The 26,339-nt window shown below is 41.0% G+C and overlaps 1 protein-coding gene and 1 long non-coding RNA gene across 2 annotated transcripts in view; one reads left to right on the forward strand and one right to left on the reverse strand.

The window, feature by feature from the left end:
* The window catches only part of gas7b (growth arrest-specific 7b), a 456,796-nt gene extending 446,281 nt beyond the window's left edge, over positions 1–10,515 (reverse strand). The window contains exon 1 of the mRNA XM_043714439.2: positions 10,036–10,515. Within this exon, the coding sequence (XP_043570374.1) occupies positions 10,036–10,215 (180 nt within the window). The 5' untranslated portion in view covers positions 10,216–10,515. The remainder of the gene's footprint in view (positions 1–10,035) is intronic.
* Positions 1–24,972, forward strand: part of LOC148145278 (uncharacterized) — a 33,146-nt gene extending 8,174 nt beyond the window's left edge. Inside the window, exons 2-3 of the long non-coding RNA XR_015761370.1 lie at positions 17,271–17,467; positions 24,554–24,972. This is a non-coding gene — a long non-coding RNA (uncharacterized LOC148145278). The remainder of the gene's footprint in view (positions 1–17,270; positions 17,468–24,553) is intronic.
* Positions 24,973–26,339: the final 1,367 nt, after the last annotated feature.

Consider the following 26,339-nt stretch of genomic DNA (forward strand, 5'->3'; position numbering starts at 1 on the left):
GGGCCACAGATAAGGTGAATACCCAAGGTCTTTTCCAAGGGTAAAGGAGTCCAAAACTAAAGTGCATAGGTTTAAGGTGAGAGGGGAAAGATTTAAAAGGAACCTAAGGGGCAACGTTTTCACACAGAGGGTGGGGCGTGTATGGAATGAGCTGCCAGAGGAAGTGGTTGAGACTGGTACAATTACAACATTTAAAAGGCATTTGGATGGGTGTATGAATAGGAGGGGTTTAGAGGGATATGGGCCAAATGCAGACAAATAGGACGAGGTCAGTTTAGGATATCTAGTTGGCATGGATGTTTTGGACCGAAAGGTCTGTTTCCGTGCAGTACAACTCAATGACTCTAAATCTGTATTTTCAAATGAGAGAAAGAAGATTTGACCAAACATCACAAACTCAGGTTTGTAACAGGTACATTCTGGTATTTCATGTTAACAATGTCTCCCTTTTTCTATCTGACTGTTTTACTTAGAAGCAAATTAACTCATACTACTGTCAACTTACTTACAAGATTATGTAATCTTCAGATGTAACCTGCACAGGGTATTTATGCCTTTCAGATGTGTACTTCTTCTCAAATATTTGCCACGCAAGTTCAGATTCAAATCATTATGCTAATTTATTTTACAGCATATGAACACACAGAGTACCAAATGTAATCAAAATTTTCTTATTTTTCTCAGCTGCATTTCATTTCTGTACATAAAAAGGAACTCCATGTTATCCATAGTATTACTTTCGCACATCCTCAGAATTATCTATCTTTCAAAAATATTACTCGGCAGAGGAAACTGAACCCATGTACTTTTGCCCTAAGCTCAGAAAAGCATCTCCTAAAGTCTGTTGTCTCCTTTACCCACAATTGTAACTTTTCAGTCAACCTAATAATCCAATGACCAAGAGCAGAGTCTATCAGCTTAAAGTGGCAATGGTCCATTGTGAGTAAAGACAAATGGAGATACCACGATATCAATAAGTGTTAGTGATTACAATGTATGTCATGCTATCGTTCAATGCTGGTAGCACAGTTCTTAAGAGGAAGTGATGGCCTCATGGTATTATTGCTAGCCTATAAATCTTGGGACACAGGTTCAAATCCCACCGTGGCAGATAGTGGAAATAATTCAATAAAAATCTGGAATTATGATAACTGTGAAACCATTGATGATTGACAGAAAGACCAATCTGGGTTCATCAATGCCTTTTAAGAAATGAAATTTGCTTCCTTTACCTAGTCTGGTCTACATGACTCTTGACCCACTGCAACGTGGCTGACTCTTAACTGCCCTCTGGGCAATTAGGGATGGGCAGTAAATGCTGGGCCAGCCAGCATTGCTCACAGCCTATGAATGAATAAACATCCAATCGAAATTTTAATCTATCTTTCCTACCCCTACCAATCCTTGAGAACTATATTTGGGTGGCACAGTGGTTAGCACTGCTGCCTCGCAGCGCCAGAGACCTGGGTTCAATTCCCGCCTCAGGCGACTGACTGTGTGGAGTTTGCACGTTGTCTGCGTGGGTTTCCTCCAGGTGCTCTGGTTTCCTCCCACAGTCCAAAGATGTGCAGGTCAGGTGAATTGGCCATGCTAAATTGCCCGTAGTGTTAGGTATAGAGGTAAATGTAGGGGTATGGGTGGGTTGAGCTTCGGCGGGTCGGTGTGGACTTGTTGGGCCGAAGGGCCTGTTTCCATACTGTAATGTAATCTAATCTAATCTAATAACCCATCTGCAACATTTTTAGCAGACATCAGAACAGTGACATACTCAACAATCTCAAAAACTGCAATTTGTTGACGAGGCATAGTAGAATTTTAAGGAGAATTATCAAGGAAATAGACAGATCATTGGAGGAATAGCCTAGTGTTCATTTGCACCATAAATGTGATCTGAAAGAATTTGTGTTCATGATATTATTGTGTGTGATGATCAGGACAATTCTTCCCCCACAATGGCTCAGGTTGTAAAATAGTTAGGTACTCATCAAATACTAGGAATGAATGAATAAAACCAACAAGGCCTTTTATTAGGCTTCACCTTGACCAGGTTATTTACAAAAGTGGATGCGTTCTCCACATTGTCTTTTATTAAAAACCTGTTTTTATTTCCTTCCATTCTCCTATCCTCATAATACTTGGCAATGGATGAAACAATGGAAAAAGGACATCACCCAATATCTCACAAAGGGAGTCTCGTAAATTAAGATGATTAGATTAGATCAGATTCCCTACAGCTTGGATACAGGGCCTTCGGCCCAACAAGCTACACCAACCCTTCGGAGAGTAACCCACCCAGATTCATTTCCCTACATTTACCCCTGACTAATGCACCTAACACTATGGGCAATTTAGCATGGTCAATTCCCCTGACCTGCACATCTTTTGGACTGTGGGAGGAAACCGGAGCAAAGGGAGGAAACCCATGAGAACACAGGGAGAATGTGCAAACTCCATACATACAATCACCTGAGGCTGGAATCAAACCGAGTCCCTGGTGCTGTGAGGCAGCAGTGCTAACCACTGAGCCACCGTGATATTACCAAACAGTTCTCATGTGGAGCTCACCACAGCAAAATCTAGCCCTTGCATTGACTAACAATCACATGTACTTTGCAGCAGAAATTCACTGCATGTCTTAATGAATGAGCACACCCTAGATCATTTTTACTTCAGCACCTTTGATGCAGTTAGGCCAGCAGAAATCAGCTAACCAACCTGCAATCAAAACTGTGAGCCTTTCATTTACATCACTTAGTTGCTCAATTAATGATCAAGGTGGCTACTGATGCCCTAAAGGTTTCTTATATCTTTTGCCTGTATATAGTTAGCATTTCTGACCTACCGAATAACAGAAAAAAATCTAAAAATAGATAGTAGTAGTATTTTACAATTGCCATCTACATTAGCAGAAAAGACAATTCGGCACACCCACATCTGGGCAATTAATAAATTGTGCATGATTTCTATGCAGGTGTACTGTTAGTTGGGTGAATTACATGACCATTACAGCAGAGTATTTGATAGCTCAAAATAGAATAAGCTGTGTTGATAATGTGAGGGTCTGCATTTGCTTGTCTCTCAAATAACAATGACAGGCAGAAAACGGACATACACTTTTCAACTACCATACTTTTATCAGGCAGGACATATAGCTGTCATGTGTGCTTTCTTGTTTTCTCCAGTGTTGCTTTTCTAATGCTGAATAATAAATTACAGTTTGAAGTGAATCAGAAAACTAATGATGCTTAGCAATATTTCAACACTGATTCATCTGTGATTAATAATGGTGACTGGAAAGGTTTCTTTCTGAGGAGAAAATGCTCTGAAGAAATGCTTTTCACTCCATCTAAGACAGCAAAGCACAAGTGAGATTCAGGCAATGAAAAATGATGCACATATTTAAAATAAGCAAACACAGTTTTAGTGAAGCTTAAGTACCTGACTTTAAACAGGAAAAAAATGGATGTGTGCAAAATGTTGCTCATTTGCTTCACTCTATCAATAAACAAAATGCTGGAGCAGGTATTCTGCGAGAAGGGACAAACTCCCTTTTAAATGTGGATGGGATTAGTTTTACGTTGACTTCAACTATTGATCCAATTTAGATTGGTCGGCCTTCTAGTGTTTAGCTGTGGGTTCCTGAATTAACAGGTAATGAACACAGAGGCGAGTCTGCACAAATCTTTTCCAGACATCAGAGAAGGTGTTGATGAGGGATTTTAAGGTTGTGAATCCAATTTTACACTTCTTGTGCACATAAGGCATTCACCCAGTTGTATTAAAGCTGTTATGTAATGTATGTGATATGAAATGACTGAACTGTCACAGAACTAAAGGGAGTAACAAATAAACACATAACATTCTGCTAAAACAGTCGTCAAGGAATCCAGTGGAACATGTTAAGTATTTGCCAACTAATATAATTAGTTGAATTTTCTATGTTGCAGGATTTATAAAATCATAGAGTTGTACAACATGGAAACAGACCCTACCGTCCAACTCGTTCGTCAGATATCCTAAATTAATCTAATCTCATTTGTTAATCTAATCCCATTTCCCACTAAACTCTTCCTATTCACGTACTATCCATGAATGTTGTAATTGTACTAGCCTCCACCACTTCCTCTAGCAGCTCATTCCATACACGTACCACCTTCTGTGTGAAAAGAATTGCCCCTTAGATCCCTTTTATATTTTTGCATTCTCACTCTCTGTCCTCTAGTTTTGGACTTCCCTACCTTGGGAAAAAGACCTTGGCAATTCACCCTAACCATGTCCCTCATGATTTTATAAACCTCTGTAAGGTAAACCCTCAGCATCCACACATCAGCCTATTTGGCCTACAGCCAACCCTGGCAACGTCCTTGTAAATCCTGAGGGGGGAGCAATATCTAGAAGACACTAATCCAGAACTAAATAGTAGATCTGAAAGTAAAATGAATATCTGAAATTTAGTCTAATTTCCTTGGAGCTTACAGAGTATTTATATTTTTTGTATTGTATGGCTAAAGCAGATTCTATTGCTGTGTGCATTGTACATAACCTGAAGAAAGCCTTAATGGCCAAATTGATGTCTTCTTATTTAAGGCTTCACACTGTCATATGTAAAGCTGTATTGTAGATGCTCACAAATAAGTACCAATTTACATATATTTTTCACATTAAGCAATCACTACCAGCAAATGTGGTTCAGAAGAACTTGTAGATATATTGTGATGTATCTGAACTATTTAGTCCAAACCCCCAACCCCACCATCCCAAAAAGGTTGATTCACCTTCTACAAATAATTTGGAAACATCAATAATGATTTGAATATTGGAATACTGAGTAAAATTTAAAAACTTGCTGATTATATGCAAACTTGGAGGCATGACAGTGAGGATGATTTAACTGCAATGGGACACAGATAGGCCAGCAGATTGGACAAATAAGTGGCAGATGGAATTTTATATAGGCAAGTGGGAGGAAGTGCAACTTGGCAGAGAGGATAGGAACGACAGTATAAACTGAATGGCAAAAATCTAAAGAGTGTGCAGGGACAGAAGGGCCTGGGGGTGTTTGTGAATATATCTTTGAAGATGGCAAGACAATTGAAAGAGTGGTTAGCAAAGCACACTGCGTCTTGAACTTCATAAATGAATAGAGGTATCAAGTTCAAAAGTAAGGATGCATAGTTGAACCTTCCTAAAGCTCTGGTTAGACTGCAGTTACAGTCCAGTTCTAGCCTCCATAATTTTGGAGGTATGAGAGTATTTACCAAATTGGCACAATGGTTAGCACTGCTGCCTCACAGCGCCAGAGACCCGGGTTCAATTCCCGCCTCAGGCAACTGACTGTGTGGAGTTTGCACATTCTCCCTGTGTCTGCGTGGGTTTCCTCTGGGTGCTCTGATTTCCTCCCACAGTCCAAACATGTACAGGTTAGGTGAATTGGCCATTCTAAAATTGCCCATAATGTTAGGTGAAGGGGTAAATGTAGGGGAACGGGTCTGGGTGGGTTGCGCTTCGGCGGGTCGGTGTGGACTTGTTGGGCCGAAGGGCCTATTTCCATACTGTAAGTAATGTTAGCTTTTAGGTTGGAGCAGAATTGATGGGCTGAATGGCCTAACTCTGCTCCTATATCTTATGTCTTCAGATGGAATTGTTCTCTTCGGAGCAAAAGTGTCTAGGGGAGATTTGAATGAGACCTAGAAGATTATGACAGGTTTGGATAAAGTAATAAAGGAAATGTTTCTTTTAGCTATGGAAATAAATTTAAGGCTTTAGGCAAGAATACAAGGATGATTGAGAAATAAAACATTATAGGAGGCAAAAGGGAATGGTCTGGAACTCCGTGGCTCTAAGGGTATTGGAAGCAGGGATGACCAATAATTCCAAAAGGAAATTGGCTGGGAATTTGAATGAAACAAAGTTGCAGTGCCAAGGGAATACAGTGGGAGAATAGGATTGATTGAATTGTTCTCTGGAGAATCAAGGCTATGGGCCTAGTCCAGAAAAGTGGGACTAGTGTAGTAGTAACTTTTGGCAGTATGGACTTGATAAGTTGAAGGGTGTCTTTTACACCGAGTTCTGAGGAACAGTCACTGGACCCAAAACGTTAACCCTGATCTCTCCTCACAGATGCTGCCAGACCTGCTGAGCTTTTCTAGCAACTTCTGTTTTTGTCTCTTTTGCATTGTCTGATTCTATGAAAATAGATTCAATGGACTGAACGGTGTCCCTCTGTGCTATACTGACTCTGTGGCCCAAAAAAGAAACATAAACAATTAAAATGAAACTGATGACAAAAAAAGTCTATGCAAAGTCCACAGCAGAAAAGGATTAGTGAACTAATTGGAGAGAGGGAAAAACACCTCATCTTCCACCTAGGCACCTTATAGCCTTCAGAACTGAACACTGGATTTAACAATTTACAGAATGTGATCACACTCCTCCATTTAAGTCACCCATTCCCCAACCCCCACCTCAAGACCCCTCGGTCTTGTGTTGAATGGGTTGCTCCCTGCACAGCCAATCCATTTTCAACTGTTCACACTTCCTTTTAGCATTCAATCAAGTATTTTTTTCTCTCTCTCTTGGCTTATCATCAGCTATATCTTTGTTTACCTATCCCCTTTTATCTTTTGCTTTTTCTGCGCCCCATCTCCATGTACTGTATTCTATTCTTTCTCCCAACAACAACATGTCATCAGTGTAAAAAGAACACTTTTTCCCAGTTATTCGGTGACAAAGATCACTGCATTTGAAACATTCACAGTGAATATCTAAATGAGTTTGAAATGAATGTTGTGAAAGATTGTAATAAATTAAATGGACTGGAAACTGGTATTTTCCAAGCTATACAGCATATATTCTGACCCTCTGAGAAAACTACTCTAAAATGTAAGCTGGAGGTGTATCATTGTACTAATCATTGAACAATAGAAAAATCAGTCCAACCTGGCAAATCACATTGACGTCTTTGCACACTTTTCAAATATTACACACTTGATGTGAACTTTGAGAAAGCTATGGCATACAAAAAGACTCCAATGTGAACAATCAATTATCAGCTCCTAGGATAGCCACGACATGGAGATGCTGGTGTTGGGACTGGGATGGACAAAGTCTAAAGTCACACTACACCAGGCTATAATCCAACAGGTTTATTTAAAATTACAAGCTTTTGGAGCACTACTCCTTCATCAGGACTCCTAATGATGTACTCATTGAAATGTCTTTTAAATGTTGTAATTGTACCCACTTCCTCTGGCAGCTCATTCCATAAACAGACCACCTGCTGTGTGAAAACGACACTCATAGGCCACTTTTAAATCTTTCCATTCTCACCTTAAACTTATGCCGTCTAGTTTTGGTCTCCTTTACTCTGGGAAAAAGACCTTGGCTATTCATCTTCTTATGATTTTAGAAACCTCTATAAGATTCACCCTCAGCCTCTGATACTCCCAGGAAAATAGCCCCAGTCTATTCAGCCTCCCCCTATAGCTCAAACCCTCTCACCCTGGCAACATCCTTGTAACTATTTTCTGTACCCTGTCAAATTTAACAACAACAACTTTCCTACAGCAGGGAAACAAGAATTGAATACAGCATTCCAACTGTGACTGAACCAATGCCCTGTACAGCCACAGCACGACATCCCAACTTCTATACTCAACGCACTGACCAGTAACAACAAGTGTACCAAAGGCTTCTTCACTACCTTGTATCTTGAGGTTGGAGAGCTGGCTAGAGGTCTGTAAGTTACCTCTTGCAGCATAGTTGCACCAAACCACAGGACAATTGGGGAGTGTTGAGGCCAAAGACAGGCGTTACTCTAGAAACAAGACATCTGAGTTGAAAATCCCACTGAGCAAGGGCTGCTGGTCAATCAGAGGCCAGCAGCACTTGTACTCCACAGTGCCATGGAGAAGGGTGTGGCCACTGGCCATTTTAAGTCCCAGAATCATAACGAACCCATAGCCAAGACAAAGATAACTGATGGGGTGGGGGATGGGTGGGGGATGGGTGGAGGTATCTCAGGCTGTGTTGGGACTGGTCAGAGTTAGAAGGATTGGCAGGTGTTGGAAGCAAAGGCTGAGTCTTAGCTCCCAGCAGGCAAGCCCCTGGCCATCCCCTTGATTAGGTACCACTTGCCTTTGATCAAGGGATACCACCCTGTCCAGCCCCTGCAGGGTAGCAGCTATTGTGAACAGAACCTGGCGACAAATCCACAATCCTAGAGGGGAAAGGGTGAGGCTCTTAAGATGGTAGTCAATTGGCCAATTATGTGCCTGAAATAGTGGTACGACACCAAGTTTGTCCAGAGGGTCCTTCTACTTATAACTTGATTCAGGGAAAGATAAGAAGATAGTGGGATTAAGATTTTCCATTACCCAACCTTGTTAAAAGCCCTTCCTATCTTCAAACTCACTTTCTTCAGTAACAGAGATTTCTAGCCCTACTTGCTGTGCCTTGCTGTAGTACGTAATGTGTTATCTCAAAGCAGATCAGCACAGATATGAGCACAAGTCCTCAAAGAAAAGAGGCATACAAGTTGTTTTACTATGTGTGAAATTATGCATCAAATAAGCATAATCTCTGTAAGAAACTAAATTAAGCTGCCCTGCACATCACTGAAACTGTTAGCCAGTTTAGGCAGTGTCAAAATCACTATATAATTATCAGCTGGATACAGTTAGTTAAAACCTGCATAACGTGGTTTTGGAACGACAGCAAGCGAGGTATAATTGCCAACATTATTACTGCACCGAGCTTGGGCATTAATCAGCCTGACAGTGCAGCTTGGCTTTACCAATCCTTTCGGATTGTCATCGAGTCTCCGATAATTAATGACCTGGCTATCTATGAGAGAGAAATAAAAAAAGTTGTGATTTTAAGAAAAACTCATTAAATACTGCTGTAGCAGCATTGCAGATCAACAAAGACAGTTTAATTGGGGTTGAGGGGTCATTTAATGGAACATCCATAAATGTTGCCAACCGCAATAAAGTTCTGATAGTGATCATAACAAGTCTTGGACTGATACGTTTCAGACACTTTGACATTTAGAAATCTATTTAGTAATATATGTATCTCACACCATCAAACCAAAACGTTCTAGTGTAAATGCACTCACATCCAGAACTCGAAAATCATTACTGTATCTTTTTGGAGGGTAGTGCAAACTGTTGCTTTTTTTTAAGATTCCTTTGAAAGATCAATATCGTGACTCACTTTAGCAGAGGAGACCAAATCCGATAGACTGCCTTAACTCTGCCTAAAAGCAGAGTTTTCGTTCTAATTTGTGTTCATTCAGCTGATACCTAAATTAGAGGATTAGTGATTTGAGAACCCAACTTCACCCAGCATAAAATGGCGTTACATTAAAATAATAACAAAATTAAAGTCTTAACAATTTCCCGCTTACACTTTTTTTTGAGGATTTCTCCACATTTTTGTGTTGCAACGTGCCCCCTAGCGGAAAATGAAATGTTAATATCCGGTGTGGAAAGCATATCGATCATCAGATTTCAAAACAACTGTTCAAGCAGGCACTATCACAAAACAATTTACAAACAGGGACACGTCAGGCTGTTAAAGACCTTAAACTACAACAGCACCCTCATAGACTGCTTCCAAGATGCAGCTTCCGAACTTCTAACAGCCAACCTCATTTCCATTGCCCAGTCTCCCTCAAAATGTCAGTTTCCAAAGATTGTGTCACAATTTCCGGACCGTTTACTCATTTATTCTTTCTTCAGATTTAGAGAGAGAATGTGTGTGTGTGAATCTGACTGGTACCAGTCTTGGCTCACCCTACAAACATACAACAGCCAGGTCGGAAGGTGCACAATGCAAACCCTTACTCTGACTCTCCCATTTAAATCAAATTTCTCGTCCGCGACACATTTGCTCTGAAATACAAAGCAATTCCCGTCCGTTTTTTTGCAACAAGGTTGAATTTAGAGTGATTGAGACAGAGAAGAACCAGAGCACTGGGGTTGGGGACGTCCCAGGTTTGGTGGAGTTATCAGACATTTGTGGCATGCTTACCTCTAGAATCTCCACATAACTCGCAGGGAACCAACCCCTGTTCCCATCCTTCTCTCCTTCCCACCATCCGCCGTTCAACACCTGTAAAACCTTGATGATCTCCCCAGCCTCGAACTTCAGTCCTTGCTGATGTTGGTCGCCGGTAAACGCGTACAAAGTTTTACACAGAACTCCGGCCATAGCAGACTCCTTGGTTTTGGTGTTTTATATATGTGTGTGTGCGTGCGTGTACGCGTTGAAAGATCTCTCGCTGAAAAGCTCGAAGTCTTCCCTCTGTTCAATCCTCTGCTCTCTCTCCCGGTGCTGGGTTTGATGCTGGGCTCAGGACTCCATCATTGTTTCTTCCAACTCACGGTATGACTCAGTGCTGAGATCACGACGAGAGGGGACGGATAAGCTTCACAAGGAGGGAGAGGGAGAGAGAGAGAAGGAAAAGTACAGCAGTTCTGATATTTCCTCGCTGCTGGCGTTTGGATGAAATCTGCTGTAGTTCTGGATGGTGGCGCTTTGACGGGAAGGAAGCGAGCTGATAGCCCTCTTCCATTGTAATTCATTCCAATGTATTTAGTGATGGACCGGGGGTGGCGGGAGTAGCATTGTTCCCAGTAAACAAGACACTAACAGTAAAATAACATTTACCAGCGGCACAGAAGTAAGTTACAATGTATATCACACTAAAAACAACGCAGATGATTTAAACACGGCGCTCATAGGAGCCCTGTTTTTTTCTCTGGCGAACATGATAACGGGTTATCTAATTATTTTCTCAAATAGACCCGACTCCTTTCTTCAGAGATATTGATATTTTTAGATAGGTATAAAAATACACGTGCATAATAAACACTCCTGCCTATACATGTCTAGTGATGTTGATTTTAGCTGAACTTCAAAAACAAAATTCATGCTTTCTTTATGTAGCAATACTGCTCCTGCTGTCCGATTTACAAATTCTTCCTCCCTCTAACCCCACCACCCATTCTTACTTTTCTTCCAGGATCGTTTCAACAAGTTCTGTGCAGGAGACATGTATGACAGTGAGAGAACGCGTGCCAGATTTAGTGTTAACCTGTTCTAGTCCCTGGCAATCACTCTCAATGCTCCTCATTCTCACTGAAGAGACTTTCTCCATTCAGGAATATCGAGATGATTGGCTGAGATCAGCTCCCTTGATTGACAAGCAACAATTCTGCTGTTATTATGTGGATTCAAGATTCTTGCCAGAATTTCTTCCTCTGAATTCCAAGAACCTTTGTTGAGGGTGTGGGGGAATCTCGCTTTTTCTTCCTTGTATTTATAGGTCTTGCTAACAAACCTGAAATTGCTACTTTACAGGCACTTGTCTGAAACAATTGGATCACTGGGATTTAAACAAGTGAGGGTATCTACTTTGGTAGCAAAAACAGGAAGGCGGTTTCTGTGAATGGAGATAGATTGGGAAAGGAGGAGGTGCCATCAGAACTGTGTATCCTTGTACACCAGTCACTGAAAGTAACCCGTGAAGTAAGCAAATGGTATGTTGGCTTTCACAGAGAGATAATTTGAGTACAAGAGCTCCTAGGAATGTCTTGCTGCAATTACACAAGGCCTTGATGAGATCCACACCTGGAGTATTGTGAGCAGTTGGTCTCCTTACCTGGGGAATGGTGTATTGGCTATAGAAGGTGTGCAATCAAAATGATTCCTGGGGTGGCAGGACTGGGTTTACTGGAGTATAGAGGAATGAGGGAGCGTCTCAGAATCTCATAAACATTCTAACAGAATTAGATGTGCTAAATGTAGGAAGGATGTTCCTGATGACAGAGGGGTGCAGAACCAGGAATTATAGTCTAAGAATATGGGTAGGCCATTTAAAACTGAAAATGAGGAGAAATTACTTCAATGGTGAGCCTGTGGAGATTCTCTACCACAGAAAGTAGTTGAGACCAAAACATTGAATGTTTTGAAGAAGGAACTATGTATTGTTCTTAGGGCTAAAGGGAATTAGGGGTACAGTCAGAAAGTTAGGAAAGGGTATTGACCTCGATGATCAGCCATAATCATATTGAATTCAAGATGGCGCCAACACTGGGTGACCCTTTTCAAGCTCACTATAGCAGATCTAATTCTAATATTTCTTGTAACTGTTCTACACTTTTACTATGATCTGCCTGTACTACTCACAAATAAAGCTTTTCATTCTACTTAGGTACATATGACAATTAATCAAATCAATCAATGGAGCAGGCTTGAAGGGCAGAATGCCTACTCCTGCTCAGCTCGCCTATGCTTCTGTTTCTGCATCTTAAACTTAACAATACTATCCACCACACTACAACCTTTCTTCACTCTCATAGATACACAATCTAACCAGTCTACGAGAAGAAAATCCTCCTAAATCCTTTTTTAGATCAGTTAGTTAGTATTTATCTTATGTTTGTGTCCCCATGTGTTGCATCCACACAACAGTTGAAACTGTTTCTCACATCAAAATGTAAAGGCTTATTCATCGGATCTCCTCAACCTTTTTCAAGGAAAACAAAAGGACAAAAACAATTTGCTCAATCTTTTAGTGAGAGAGGCCTCTTCTTAGTTCTGGTCGCATCTTTTCTCACTGTCTTCATCATTTTCACATTCTTTTTGCCACAGAATCATAATAAAGTTCAGAGCCACCCTCCAATTCTGGCTTCATGTACAAGCTTGATTTGATTGTTCTAATATTTGTGGTATTCCATTGCTTTCCTAATGTCCTTTTATACTTTACCCCTATTGTAGGTTTGGACAGAGTTACTGGAGGACTTAATGAATCATTGAGGCCACAGTGGGATTTGAAATAAAGGATAAGAATTTTTAAAACGGAGGCATTGTCAGATGGGAAGCCAATGTAGATCAGCAAGCAAGCACAGGGCTGATGGGGGAACAGGACTTGGTGTGATTTACTGAGCAGAAATGTTTTTGCATAATTTTATGTAGTTTGGAAGATGGGTGATTGGCCAGAAAAAAAAAATTAGAATTATCAAGCCGATAGCTAAGAAGGGCACAATGAAGAATTCAGCACACATAAGTTGATACAAGAGCAGAGCAGGTTGATGGGTTACAGAGGTGGATGTAGGTGATCATAGTAATAGAACGGATATGAGATTAGGAGCTCATCCCTAGGTTCCATACAACACCAAGAGTTGTATATGGTCTGGTCTGGCCTCATAAAGTTGTTAGAACCTGCTGTTCATGGAACATGTTTGTGAGAGGGATGAAAGGGAATAGATTTAATATTATATTTTAAATGTTTTCGGGAGCATATTTCTTCTCATTCTCTGCTTGATTTCGTACAAGTTATGTGCAAATTCAAAGCCAGTGGATGGGCTGTGAGAGGTGATAGTGAGTACAACAAGGTCTCGTCAGTCTGGATGTGGGACCTATGCGTTTTTGAAGGGTGTAGCCAAGAGCAGCATGTAGTGTCTAAATGAGAAATAAGAGGAGTTTCTGAATGTTCCTCAATCCTGTGATGCTACACCTTCATCCATTTGGAGATTAATGACTGAAATGCTCATTTTACTGTCCTCCTCAGAAACTTCATCCCATCTGAACTCTATCAGCCTGAGTGCTCTACGACACACGATCCGATACAATCATTCATATTCCCATTCTAAGCTACACTGATCCCTTGTGAGCTTAAGATCCATTACTGGTACTGTTGCAACTTATCAAATTTTCACCAGGACTGCCAGATTGTACACACTTTAAAGATCTGACTAGCTTATTTCTTTTTCTCTGCCATTGGAATTTTTTTCGCACAATTCCCTGTCCTCTTCATCTTGGTACTCTATTTACCCCCACCTCAGTAAATGCTGAATACATTGTACACCATCTGGAAGAAATGCTGGGATTGGCAAGCAATGTTACCTCTAAATCTTGTCATGCTGCAATGATCTCTGAATAGTCTAAGTGGTAGATTTAAACCAGAACAGAAATCATATAACAAAGGATGATGGAGTGTTTTAGCTGCTAGACAGTTATATGAACATAGTTTACAGTAATCACTGGTTGTAATGACACAAAATGTACTCTTCATGGAGGGCTTCAATGTCCATCAACACAGTGGCTCAGTAATTCCATTACTGACTGAACTCAATGTATCCTAAAGGACATACCTGCCAAACTAAGTTTGCAGCAGATGATGAGGGGAAAACTTACTTGACCTTGTTTTCATTAATATATTATTCCAAATGAATTGCTCCATGATAGTATTAGTAGGAATGACTATGCTGCACGGTCCTTGTGAAGACATAGTCCATATCGAGCATTGAGGATACCCTCCATTCTGTTGAGTGGGTCTGCCATTGTGATAAATTGAATAGATTTTGAATAGATTTTGAACAGATCTAGCAAGTCAGAACTGAGCACCCATGAGATACTAAGGGGCAACTGCAGCAACGTTGCATTCAACCTCAACCTATCATATTATCATAAGACCATAAGGCATAGGAGCAGGAAATTAGGCCATTCAGCTCATCAAGTCTGCTGCACCATTCAATCATGGTTTCTCAACCCTGTTCTCCTGCTTTCTCCCATAACCCTTGATCCCCTTGATAATCAAGAATCTATCTATCTCCATGTTAAATATGCTTAATGATCTGGCTTCCACAGCCTAAGTGGAAGTGAATTCCATAGATTCACCATTCTCTGGCTGAAGAAGTTTCTCTTTATTTCCATTCCAAAAAGATCTTCCCTTTACTCTAAGGCTGTGCCCTTGGGTCTGAATCTCTCCTATCACTGGAGGCCTGTGACCAGTGGTGTGCCACAAGGATCGGTGCTGGTTCCACTGCTTTTTGTCATTTATATAAATGATTTGGATGTGAGCATAAGAGGTATAGTCAGTAAGTTTGCAGATGACACCAAAATTGGAGAAGTAGTGGACAGCGAAGAAGGTTATCTCGGATTACAAAGGGATCTTGATCGGATAAGCCAATGGGTGGAGAACTGGCAGATGGAGTTTAATTTGGATAAATGAGAGGTGCTGCATTTTGGGAAAGCAAATCTTAGCAAGACTAATACACTTAATGGTAAAGTCCTAGGGGAGTGTTGCTGAACAGAGACCTCGGAGTGCAGGTTCATAGATCCTTGAAATAGAGTCGCAGGTAGATAGGACAGTAAAGAAGGCATTTGGTATGCTTTCCTTGGTCAGAGTATTGAGTACAGGAGTTGGGAGGTCATGTTTGGCTGTCCAGGACATTGGTTAGGCCACTTTTGGAATACTGCGTGCAATTCTGGTCTCCTTCCTATCGGACGGATGTTGTGAAACTTGATAGGGTTCAGAAAAGATTTACAGGGTTGGATGATTTGTGGTATAGGGATAGGCTGAATAGGCTGAGGCTGTTTTCCCTGGAGCAACAGAGGCTGTGCGGTGACCTTATAGAGGTTTATAAAATCATGAGGGGCATGGAAAGGATAAATAGACAAAGTCTTTTCGCTGGAGTGGGGGAGTCCAGATCGAGAGGGCATAGGTTTAGGGTGAGAGGGGAAAGATATAAAAGAACCTAAGGGGCAACATTTTCACACACAGAGGGTGGTACGTGGATGGAATGAGCTGCCAGAGGAAGTGGTGGAGGCTGGTACAATTACAACATTTAAAAGGCATCCGGATGGGTGTATGAATAGTTTAGAGGGATGTGAGCCAAGTGCTGACAAATGGGACTAGATTAGGTTAGGATATCTGGTCGGCATGAATGAGTTTGACTGAAGGATCTGTTTCCGTGCTGAACATCTCTATGACTCTATGATTCTAAGTATAGACCCAGAGTTCTCAAACATTCCTCATGAGCTTTTCCTACCTGGACCATTCTCGTAAACCTCTTCTGATCACGCTCCAGGGCCAGTACAGCCTTCCTGAGATATGGCGCCCAAAACTGCAAATGTGGTCTGACCAGAGCCTTATGGTGCCTCAGAAGTACATCCCTGCTTTTATATTCAAGTCCTCTCAAAACTAATTCCATTGTTGCAAATGACTTTCTAACTACTGACTCAAACTGCAAGTTTACGTTGAGAGAATCCTGGACTAGAACTCCCAAGTCTCTTTGCACTTCATACTTCTGAATTTTCTCCACATTTAGAAAATAGTCCATGCCTCTATTCTTCCTACCAACATAATGACCTCTCACTTTCCCATGTTGTAGTCCATCTGCCAATCCATCATGCAGTATGCCCCCCCCCCACCTCAACCATTACTATTAATTCAGGATGCACCCTGGTTCAATGAAAAGTACAGAAGAACTTGCTAGGACTAGCATCATGTGCACTAAAAAAAATGAGGTGTCAACCTAATGAAACCACAACATAGGACTACTTACACATGAAATAGAGGTAGCAGCGAACAAAAGATAGAGTGGTCCAATAACCAATGGACCAACTGCAAGCTCCCTATTCCAGAACCATATACAGATGTCAACAGTGGTGAACAACTAAACACCTATCAGGAGAAGTTTCCATAGATAAAGAAAAAGAATGTTGTTACATCAAATTATGTAGCATTAAAGGTTCAGAAACACCATTCATTCCAATATTCTATGCCTGGATCAGATTGGCCTGGGTTTGGCTGGGTTTATTAATTGGATAATTTTTCCAATATATTCATTGTGAAAACCAGCATAATACTCACTGAATTTGCACCTTGCCTCCTTTACCTAATAAGTCTGCAACAGCACTCAGCATTATGAAAAGTTTCTGTTTCAATAGATATTTAGGCTTTCTATACGAAACCTTACAGTCAGCTTTGTATCATCCTTTCACAACTTGCTGCCTGTATCAAAAATGTTCTGAATTATCTCTTAAATAACAGAAATGCTGTTTTATCCACTCAATATACAGTCCAAAATATAAACAAAAAGTAAACAATTTCAAACTGCAAAGTTAAATTTCATATGCAAAATAATGTATTTACTAAATAAATAACACTGAAGTATGAACAAAAACCCTTCTGAGGAAGGGTCACTCGACCTGAAATGTTAACTCTGATTTCTCTCCACAGATGCTGCCAGACATGCTGAGCATTTCCAGCAATTTCTGTTTTTGTTTCTGATTTACAGCACCCGCAGTTCTTTTGGTTTTTAACACTGAAGTATAGTTGATTAAACTATTTTTAAGTAAAATGGCCTCAGTAGCTATTGGAATCTTTCAAAAGATTTAATTAGTTGCTCTTTTGCTTCTACTGATAAATGTTGTGGACAGGTTACCGTACTTGTGTTTTTCTGTTCTCCGTCCAGGTTACTCTGGTTAGTTTACCTGCACTATAATGATGGAGCAAGTGAGGACTGCAGATGCTGGAGATCAGAGCTGAAAAATGTGTTGCTGGAAAAGTGCAGCAGGTCAGGCAGCATCCGAGGAGCAGGAGAATCGACGTTTCGGGCAGAAGCCCTTCTTCAGGAATGAGGAAGGTGTGCCAAGCAGGCTAAGATAAAAGGTAGGGAGGAGGGATTTGGGGGAGGGGCGTTGGGAATGCGATAGGTGGAAAGGGGTTAAGGTGAGGGTAATAGGCTGGAGTGGGGTGGGAGCGGAGAGGTCGGGAAGAAGATTGCAGGTCAAGAAGGCAGTGCTGAGTCCGAGGGTTGGGACTGAGATAAGGTGAGGGGAGGGGAAATGAGGAAGCTGGAGAAATCTGCATTCATCCCTTGTGGTTGGAGGGTTCCTAGGCGGACGATGAGGCGCTCTTCCTCCAGGCGTCGTGTTGCCATGGTCTGGCGATGGAGGAGGCCAAGGACCTGCATGTCCTTGGCGGAGTGGGAGGGGGAGTTGAAGTGTTCAGCCACAGGGCGGATGGGTTGGTTAGTGCAGGTGTCCTAGAGGTGTTCTCTGAAACATTCCGCAAGTAGGCGGCCTGTCTCCCCAATGTAGTGCACTATAATGATACATGGTAGCCATGTAACTGTTTCCAAACTTTTACTTCTCTCTCACTCTTAACCCTCCTTTTACTTCTTATTCAGATAAACATTTTTAATATTCAATGATCCCTTGAAGAATTTTACACAAATAAACATCAAAAAGAGCCTCAAGAGCAAAGTAATAATGTTGGGTTGTATTAAAACATAGATAACATTACTCATGTTCCAATGTAAGGTCTAACTTGGATTGAAAGTTGGTTGGCTGATAGGAAACAAAGAGTAGTGATAAACGGCTTCATTTTGGAATGGCAGGCAGTGACCTGTGAGGTACTGCAGGGATCAGTACTGGGACCGCAGCTTTTTACAATATATGTTAATGATATAGAAGATGGTATTGGTATTAACATTAGTAAATTTGCTGATGATACTAAGCTGGGTGGCAAGGTGAAATGTGATGAGGATGTTAGGAGATTAAAAGGTGACCTGGACAAGTTAGGTGAGTGGTCAGATGCATGGCAGATGCAGTTTAATGTGGATAAATGTATGGTTATCCACTTTGGTGGCAAGAACAGGAAGGCAGATTACTACCTAAATGGAATCAATTTCGGTAAAGGGGCAGTACAGAGAGATCTGGGTGTTCTTGTACACCAGTCAATGAAGGTAAGCATGCAGGTACAGCAGGTAGTGAAGAAGGCTAATAGCATGCTGGCCTTCATAACAAGAGGGATTGAGTATAGAAGCAAAGAGGTTCTTCTACAGCTGTACAGGGCCCTGGTGAGACCACACCTGGAGTACTGTGTGCAGTTGTGGTCTCCAAATTTGAGGAAAGACATTCTGGCTATTGAGGGAGTGCAGCGTAGGTTCACGAGGTCAATTCCTGGAATGGCGGGATTACCTTACACTGAAAGACTGGAGCGACTGGGCTTGTATACCCTTGAGTTTAGAAGACTGAGAGGGAACCTGATTGAGACATATAAGATTATTAAAGGATTGGACACTCTGGAGGCAGGAAACATGTTTCCGCTGATTGGTGAGTGCCGAACCAGAGGACACAGCTTAAAAATAAGGGGTAGACCATTTAGGACAGAGATGAGGAGAAACTTCTTCACCCAGAGAGTGGTGGCTGTGTGGAATGCTCTGCCCCAGAGGGCAGTGGAGGCCCAGTCTCTGGATTCATTTAAGAAAAAGTTGGATAGAGCTCTCAAGGATTGTGGAATCAAGGGTTATGGAGATAAGGCAGGAACAGAATACTGATTAAGGATGATCAGCCATGATCATATTGAATGGTGGTGCAGGCTCGAAGGGCAGCATGGCCTACTCCTGCACCTATTGTCTATTGTCTATTGAATGTGCAAATAGCAGCACTAATGAAAAAAAAAACACTCTTAAAAGAACACTTTCATTAGATATTAGATTCTCTACACTGTGGAAACTGTAGAGGCCTTCAGCCCAACAAGTCCACACCAAACCTCTGAAGAGTAACCCATCCAGGCTTATTTCCCACTGACTAATGCACCTAACACGATGGGCAATTTAGCATGGCCAATCCACCTGACCTGAACATTTTTGGACTGTGGGAGGAAACCAGAGCACCCGGAGGAAACCCACACACACACTGGGAGAATGTGCAAACTCCACACAGACAGCTGCCCAATCGAACCTGGGTCCCTGGTGCAGTGAAGCTGCAGTGCTAACCACCATGCCACACTAGTTGCCCTTATTCCATTAAGAACAGTAAACACGTTTGAAAAGTATTCAACGCATCTTAGAGTAAATGTATCAGAAGATATTAACATAGACAATAATTGAATTCAAAAGTCTGAATGGGATGTGGAGACATCAGATATGGTAGGAAAGCCTCTAGATTGTAATGCATGTTGCATAGGGTATCAGTACGACAAAACCAACACTGAGAAAGTACAGAAATGCAAAAATGAAAGAGAAAAAATGTGGACCATGCAATTTCTTTCCTGCACAGCTTTTGTTGTGACAGGTTTTTCCTTGTGTCAATCCCAAATGTGCTGCTATTGCCATTCTGGCTTTTAGTTTTACAAAGATTAGTGTGATCAGATCAAAGTGGTGAGTCTCCCATTGTGCTTTTGTGACATCACTGTATGTTTGCACTTAGAACCTTTACCTAGTTTTATGATTTCTTATACAACTAATTGATAGTTTAAATCAGAAGTAAATATGATTTGCTAATAAATTGCATTCAATATATTTTCAAATTTCCAACTCACTTCCATTTTACAGCAATTACCTTTACTTTTGAACAAGCATATATGCCCATACATAGCATTTACTATTTGCTGAATAATATGGAAGCCAGTAGAGATATGAGTGTATTGTTTGAAATTGTAGAGAGTGGGGAGGAAACCTGTTGCATTCGAGCTTATAGTCATGGAATCAAATACTTTTTCATTGCATATTTATTGTCCACTTCAGAACATAAGTGGATTTCTTACTGTCAATACAATGGCTAAACAAGCTAAAGAGCGGAAACAAAATAAAAGAAAACTCTACAGAAGTGTCAGTTTCTTTAAAGCAAAAGACAGGCACACAGAGTATTGAACAGAACACATATGGTCAGCACACATTGGCTGAAGGGGAAATATTCTGGTGGCTGGGGTGAAGAAATTTTCCACCACAACCTATAATTAAAAGCATTCCATGCACAACCTCAGATGACAACTCTTAGTAAAAGTGAAACCCCTCTGTAAGCCTTTTCTTGCTGCAAACTCCAAAAAAAATCACTGGTGCTAATTTTAAGAAACTTATCTTTGTGAGTGAAGAGGCAGTCGAAATTCACACTGGCAAAGTAATTGTGACAACAATAACATATGTTTATATACTGCCTTTAATTTGATATGTCTCAAGCACTTCAGGGGAGCATTACAATAGAAGGCACCATATGAAGTCACATGACCAAAAGAGAAGTGGAGAGATGTAGGCATTATAGTCCAAAGCTTGGGATCTGGGCAATTAAGGGTATTGTCCCAAGTGGTGGAGCAATTAAAAATTGGGACGCGGAAGAAGGTGAAATTAGAGGCGAACAAATTTGGAGGGTTGGAAGGGGGCTGGAGGAGATTAGAGGGTTGGGAGATGCAAGACCATGAAAACATTCAAAAACAAATTTGAGAATTTTAAAACCAAGATGCTGTTTGACCAGAAGGTGGTATAGGCTAGGGAGCACGGGGTTGAGATGGGAACAATACCTGCTGTGATTTAAGATATGGGCAGCAAAGCTTTGGATGACGCCGAGTTCATAGATGTTAGAATATGGGAGACCAGCCAGAAATGCCTTGGAATAGTCAAATCAAGAGGTAGTTAAAACATGAATGAAACTTTCAATGGCAGATATGCTGAGATGGGGCAATGTTATGGAGAAGGAAGAAAATTTTCTAATTTAGTATGTGTATGTACCTATTAGAGAAGGTGCAACCCTTGACCTACTCTTCGAAAATAAGGCAGGGCAGGTGACTGAAGTTTCAGTAGGGGAGCACTTTGGGGCCAGCAACCATAATACTATTAGTTTTAGCACAGTGATGGAAAAGGATAGACCAAATCTAAAAGCTGGAATTCTAAATTGGAGGAAGGCCAATTTTGATGGTATTTGATTGGGGGCAAATGTTCTGATGTAAAGGTTTGGCTGGAAAATGGGAAGCCTTCAAAAATGACATAACGAGAATCCAGAGATAGTATATTCCTGTTAGGGTGGAAGGCAAGGCTGGTAGGTACAGGGAATGCTGGATGATGAGAGAAATTGAGGTTTTGGTTAAGAAAAAGAAGAAAGCATATGTCAGGTTGAGATAGCAGAGATCGAGTGAATCCTTAGAAGAGTACAAAGGCAGTAGGAGTATACTTAAGAGGGAAATCAGGAGGGCAAAAAGGGGACATGAGATAGCTTTGGCATATAGGGTTAAGGAGAATCCAAAGGGTTCTTACAAATACATTAAGGACAAAAGGGTAACTCGGGAGAGAATAGGGCCTCTCAACAATCAGCAAGGCAGCTTTTGTATGGAGCCACAGGAGATGGGGGAGATACTGAACGAGTATTTGCATCAGTGTTTACTGTTGAGAAGGACATGGAAGATCTAGAATGTGGGGAAACAGATGGTGACATCTTGAAAAATGTCCATATTACAGAGAAGGAAGTGCTGGATGTCTTGAAATGCATAAAAGTGGATAAATCCCAAGGACCTGATCAGATGTACCCTAGAACTCTGTGGGAAGCTAGGGAAGTGATTGCTGGGTCCCTTGTTGAGATATTTGTATCATCCATAGTCATAGGTCAGGTGCTGGAAGACTGTAGGTTGGCTAACATGGTGCCACTATTTACGAAAGATGGTAAGGAAAAGCCAGGGAACCAATGACCCGTGAGCCTGACATCAGTGGTGGGCAAGTTGTTGGAGGGAAACTTGAGGGACAGGATTTATATATTTGGAAAGGCAAGGGACTCTACAGGGATAGTCAACATAGCTTTGTGTATGAGTAATCATGTCTCACTAACTTGATTGAGCTTTTTTGAAGAAGTAACTAACAGGATTGATGATGACAGAGCCGTCGATGTGATTTATATGGACTTCAGTAAGGCATTCGACAAGGTTCCTTATGGTAGACTGATTCGCAAGCTTAGATCTTATGGAGTAGAGGAGAACTAGCCATTTGGATACAGTTCTGACTTGAAGTTAGAAGACAGAGGGTGGTAGTGGAGGGTTACCTTTCAGACTGGAGGCCTGTGACCAGTGGTGTGCCATAAGGATCGGTGCTGGGTCCACTGCTTTTTGACATTTATATAAATGATTTGGATGTGAACATGGTAGGTATAGTTAGTAAGTTTGTAGATGACAACAAGATTGGAGGTCTAGTGAACAGCGAAGAAGATTATCTCAAAGTACAACGGGATCTTGATCAGATGGGCCAATGGGCTGAGAAGTGGCAGATGGAATTTAATTTAGGTAAAAGCGAGGTGTTACATTTTGGAAAGGCAATTCAGAACAGGACGTATACAGTTAATGGTAAGTTCCTGGAGAGTGTTGCTGAAGAGACTTTGCAGTGCAGGTTCGTAGTTCCTTGCAAGTGGAGTCTCAGGTAGATATGATAGTGAAGAAGGCATTTGGTATGCTTTCCTTTAAGGTCAGAACATTGAGTATAGGAGTTGGGAGGTTATGTTGTGGCTGTACAGGACATTGGTTAGGCCACTTTTGGAATATTCTGTGCAATTTTGGTTTTACTCCTATCGGAAGGATTTGTGAAACTTGAAAGAGTTCAGAAAAGACTTACAAGGATGCTACCATTGTTGGATGATTTGTGGTATAGGGACAGGCTGAATAGGCTGGGGCTGTTTTCCCTGGAGCGTTGGAGGCTGAATGGTGACCTTATAGAGGTTTATAAAATCATGACAAGTGTGAATAGAGTAAATTTTCCCTGAGGTGGGAGTGTCCAGAACTAGAGGGCATAGGTTTAGGGTGAGAGGAGAAACAATTAAAAGGGACCTAAGGGGCAACTTTTTCATGTGGTGATACATGAATAGAATGAGCTGCCAGAGGAAGTGATGGAGGCTAGCATAATTACAACATTTAATAGGCATTTGGATTCATATATGAATATGAGGGGTTTAGACAGATGGGACAAGTGCTGGCAAATGTGATTAGATTAATTTAGGATATCTAGTCTTCATGGATGAGTTAGACTCCATGACTCTATGATGGCAATGAATATGAGATTAGAAGCTCATCTTGGATTTAAGTGTGAATCGGGATAATGTCATTGGATTAGCACTGCAGAGGCTACTGTTCTGGGGCCATGAGTTCAAATTCCATTGAGAGAGCTGGTGAAATCCAACGTCAATGAAGAAAATCTCAACTTCAGTAATAGTGACCTTGAAACCTTTATAGATTTTTGTAAAACTTTAATCTCAGACTGCTGCCAGAGAAAAGGATGGAGTCAGTCACTCGGGAAGAGAGAGTCCAGCAAGGACACGGCTTGCTCCTTCCCAAGACTGAAATGTGGGAAACTTCTGCTCTTCTCATATTGGATGTCAGATTAAAAGTCTGATGTTTTAAAAACAGTGGAGGAATCAATAGTATATCTTACATATTAACCCTATGCTGCGAAGATATGCAGAAGTAAAATAATCTTTAAAATACACAGTCTTCAAAAATAATTTTTGTAGAAGGGAAGAGCATGGAAAAATGCAGATTTACACTTTCTATTTTGTAAACTGATTTGTCTGGCATACTTATTTCTCCATAGCAGCTGTCAAACTATTCATGGAGGTAGACTAATGCTCTGTACCAAAGGTAGCACTGTACAAACAATGTTGGTGCAGTCTTCCAGCCTTTGAGTCAATTTGTCTTGTGCCTCCAACAAGTCTTCTGCTGCTGTGTCTGCTTGTGTATTTCTATGAAATTGTGAATTGACCACACCACAGGCTACTCTCCTGTCTGGGGCAGAGTAGATGTCTAGTCTCTAGCAGGCCTCCGAGTGCCAATGCCCTGGATGTTTCCTCCTTGGCCAACGATGAAGAGGTGGTAGTGATATGCTCATTGGCATGTGCTCTTGACTTTTATCTCGCAAAAGTACTCACTGAGGTAGGTGGTGGGTGTGTGGAGCAAGAGACAGTCATGTCAGTGCATCTTCTAAGGGATCTATGCTTTCTTCCTCAGAGTGGTGAACAACTTGACTTGTGGGCCTGCTATCTGGATGATGTAAACTTTGCAGATTCCAATAGCACCTGAAAAAAAAGGTGGAGGTTCAGGCATGTTACGACTACACTCCCAGTGCCAGCAATAGAAGACTAGCACAGCGACAAACAATTAACCAGACTTGGTCACGGAACACAGATGTTTTGGCATTGCCACAAGAGTTTCCTCTACCAGTCGTGAGAGACAATGACTGACCTCGTCTGCACCATCTCATTCTCTGGGACATCCAGATCCCTGTTGGCAACTTGAATTGCCAACCTGCCTCTACCCACTGTGTCCAGGATGGTGTGAAGGAACTGAGCAGTGTAGCTCTGGACTGACAGCACTTGACATGGTTCATGACTGCATTTTAAATATGGTGCCGGTTGTTGGAATCCCAGGTAATGATAAGTACTTCCGTCTATGCCGAGAGGCAAGATATGACAACTGAAGCAATGTAGAAGCATGATGCATAGTTACTGCAGCAAGTTTTTGAAAATAGCATTACAGCTTGCTTGGGCTCGTCAATAGCTTGTAAAATCTAGCTCTATTCTTAGTAATGGTGACCACAAAATTATCAATGACAGTGTAAAGGAACATTTGGTTTCCTGTTGCCTTTAAAGAAGCCATTCTATGTGGGCTAGTTGTCATGTGATTTCAGGCCAATAGTAATGTTGTCGATTCTTAACTCATCTCTGAAATTGCTGTTGTTGATGAGTTATTATTGACATAAACTAGTTACAGCCCACAGGCAATGGGGTCTTTCCTTTTCCTGATGAAAGTGTCTACCAGTGTTGAAAAATACAATTGGTTGCCTAAGTTTCTATAGGATAGGAAGAAATTTAAAATCACATTAGTAATTCAGAAGTACATTATCCAAAGTTCCGCTGTTCACTCTATATGTAAAATTGGTTGCCTAAGTATCTACAGGATAGGAAGAAATTTTAAATCACATTAGTAATTCATTATCCAAAGTTCCTCTGTTCACTCTATATATGTAAAATGTAGCCCACATATGGATATCTGTGATGTCCATTTGTGGGCTACGAATATGTCCTGTGGATTATGAAAGCAGCCAGAGAAAGAGAGGTTAAGGATTGTAGTAACTTTGATAGCCACTGGTGATGTAAATATTAATTATCTTTTGGGACATCAGATGTACGCATCAGATCACTCATTCATGTCTAAAGTTTGAGATATCAACTGTGTTACAAATCTAATGTACAATGTATTTTTGTCATTATGCATCAAACAGATCACTGCAGAATTAAAATGTAAATTTGAACATAAACCTCTAGTTACACCAAAGACATTAGATACTGGATTAAGTATTATAAGTAATACCATAAGAATGATCATGGAGAATTGTCATAAGATTTTTTATCAATTGACAGAATCTCATTTATAATAGACAGAACTGTATGTAAATATATTGCAAAATCTTGAAATACTGTTGGATTCCCTTGATTTAAAAAAATGTCTTTCACAGAATGGGAACATAACTGGCAAAGCCATAATTTATTGTTCATTGTGAACTTCCATTAAGAATGTGGTTGTAAAATGACTTCTTAAACACTACAAGCCATGTGCACCCATAATGCTGTTAGAGAGAGCATTCTAGAATTTTGACCCAGCAACAGTGATGGATTTGCAGTATTTACACATTAGCATGTCTTGGAAGGGAATGGAACAACTATGTTTAATGCTTGGGATTATTTTTTTTACTGTTTATCTACCATGAGGTTTATTTACTATTTAATGCTGTGTT

Source organism: Chiloscyllium plagiosum, unplaced genomic scaffold, assembly GCF_037043375.1.
Source record: "Chiloscyllium plagiosum isolate Xiang-an unplaced genomic scaffold, Cpla_swu_hap1 HiC_scaffold_25, whole genome shotgun sequence".
In the NCBI taxonomy this organism is placed as follows: Eukaryota; Metazoa; Chordata; class Chondrichthyes; order Orectolobiformes; family Hemiscylliidae; genus Chiloscyllium; species Chiloscyllium plagiosum.